Source organism: Haliaeetus leucocephalus, unplaced genomic scaffold, assembly GCF_000737465.1.
Source record: "Haliaeetus leucocephalus isolate CR32 unplaced genomic scaffold, Haliaeetus_leucocephalus-4.0 Scaffold646, whole genome shotgun sequence".
NCBI lineage: Eukaryota > Metazoa > Chordata > Aves > Accipitriformes > Accipitridae > Haliaeetus > Haliaeetus leucocephalus.
This window is the reverse complement of record NW_010973082.1, coordinates 234,824-235,945: the sequence shown is the minus strand read 5'-3', so window position 1 is coordinate 235,945 and position 1,122 is coordinate 234,824. Positions and strand designations below refer to the sequence as shown.

The following is a 1,122-nucleotide window of genomic DNA, read 5'->3' as shown; positions in this document are numbered from 1 at the left end:
CCGGGCGACGCCTCCGGTTCAAGGTTCCCCCCCGCGCCGCGCTCCCCCCACGCCGCGCCTTGCGCTCCTGCCTGCCCGGGGATTTGATGCCTGCGAGTGGAGGAGGCGGCGCTGCTGCTGCTGCTGCTGCGCTTGGACGGGCTTTGGCTGGTTTTTTTTTTTTTTTCTGCCTTTTTTTTTTTTTTTTCTTTCCGTGCATTTATTTCCTGTAGTATTTTGGCGCAAACTGTAAACTTCAGCCCCTCGCTGCAGCGGGGGGAGGCGAGAGCGGGAAAGTCGTCTCACCAGGCGCCTGCTGCCTCAGCGGGTCGGCCGTGCCGTTCCCCCCCCCATCCCGCCGCCTCCTGCGGGACCCCCGGCCTGCGGCTCCGCACCTGCGGGGCCTCGGCTCCCCTCCCGCCACCCCCTCGCACCAGCTCGCTGCACCCACGTAGGGTCACTGGCACCGCAGGAGCTGCCCCGCGTGGGGCGCGGGGAGGGTTGCCCCCCGGGGGTCCACGTGCCGCCGCTCGGGCCTCGCCGTGACTCTGTGTTCCCGCAGGGAGCGGCAGGAGCAGCTGATGGGATACCGCAAGCGGGGGCCCAAGCCAAAGCCGCTGGTCGTGCAGGTAAATGCGCAGTGGAGCCCAGCCCCGCACCTCCCGGGCAGCCTGTTTGCAGCACGGCCCCGTCCCCAGGGAGCCGCTTTCAGCGGGTTTCATCATGCTGAGGAGCCGTGTGCGCAGTCCGGGCGCTTCGCGATGCCCCGGGGACCCCCAGGCCCCAGTGCTGAGCTCATCGGGCAGTCCCAGCCCCCCCTTCCCCTCCGGGCTGCAGGGCAGACCCGCTGCGCCCGCAGCCGAGCGGCATTAGCAGGCTGCTCGCAAGCTCGGCAGCAGCGGTCCTGCTTGGCCCCTGTTCCTGGACAGCTGATTGAAGGGTGCTTTTCTTCTTTTCATTGCTTCATTAATCTGGAGCAATGCACAGCCTGTAAGTTGGAGTGGGCTGGGGCTTGCCTGCTCGAGGACGCTGCGCCCCGCGATGCAGCGTCCCGTAACGAGAGCCGCCGGAGGGGCGGAGGTTTCACGGGGGGGGGGGCTTCGGCACCACCCGCGCGACCGGCACCCCCCTCTCCGCCCACAC

At 68.4% G+C, this 1,122-nt stretch overlaps 1 protein-coding gene across 1 annotated transcript in view; it reads left to right on the top strand.

The window, feature by feature from the left end:
* Positions 1-1,122, top strand: part of CBX4 (chromobox homolog 4) — a 10,563-nt gene that overhangs the window by 8,000 nt on the left and 1,441 nt on the right. The window contains exons 2-3 of the mRNA XM_010578711.1: positions 253-430; positions 542-608. Of these exons, the coding sequence (XP_010577013.1) occupies positions 253-430; positions 542-608 (245 nt within the window). The remainder of the gene's footprint in view (positions 1-252; positions 431-541; positions 609-1,122) is intronic.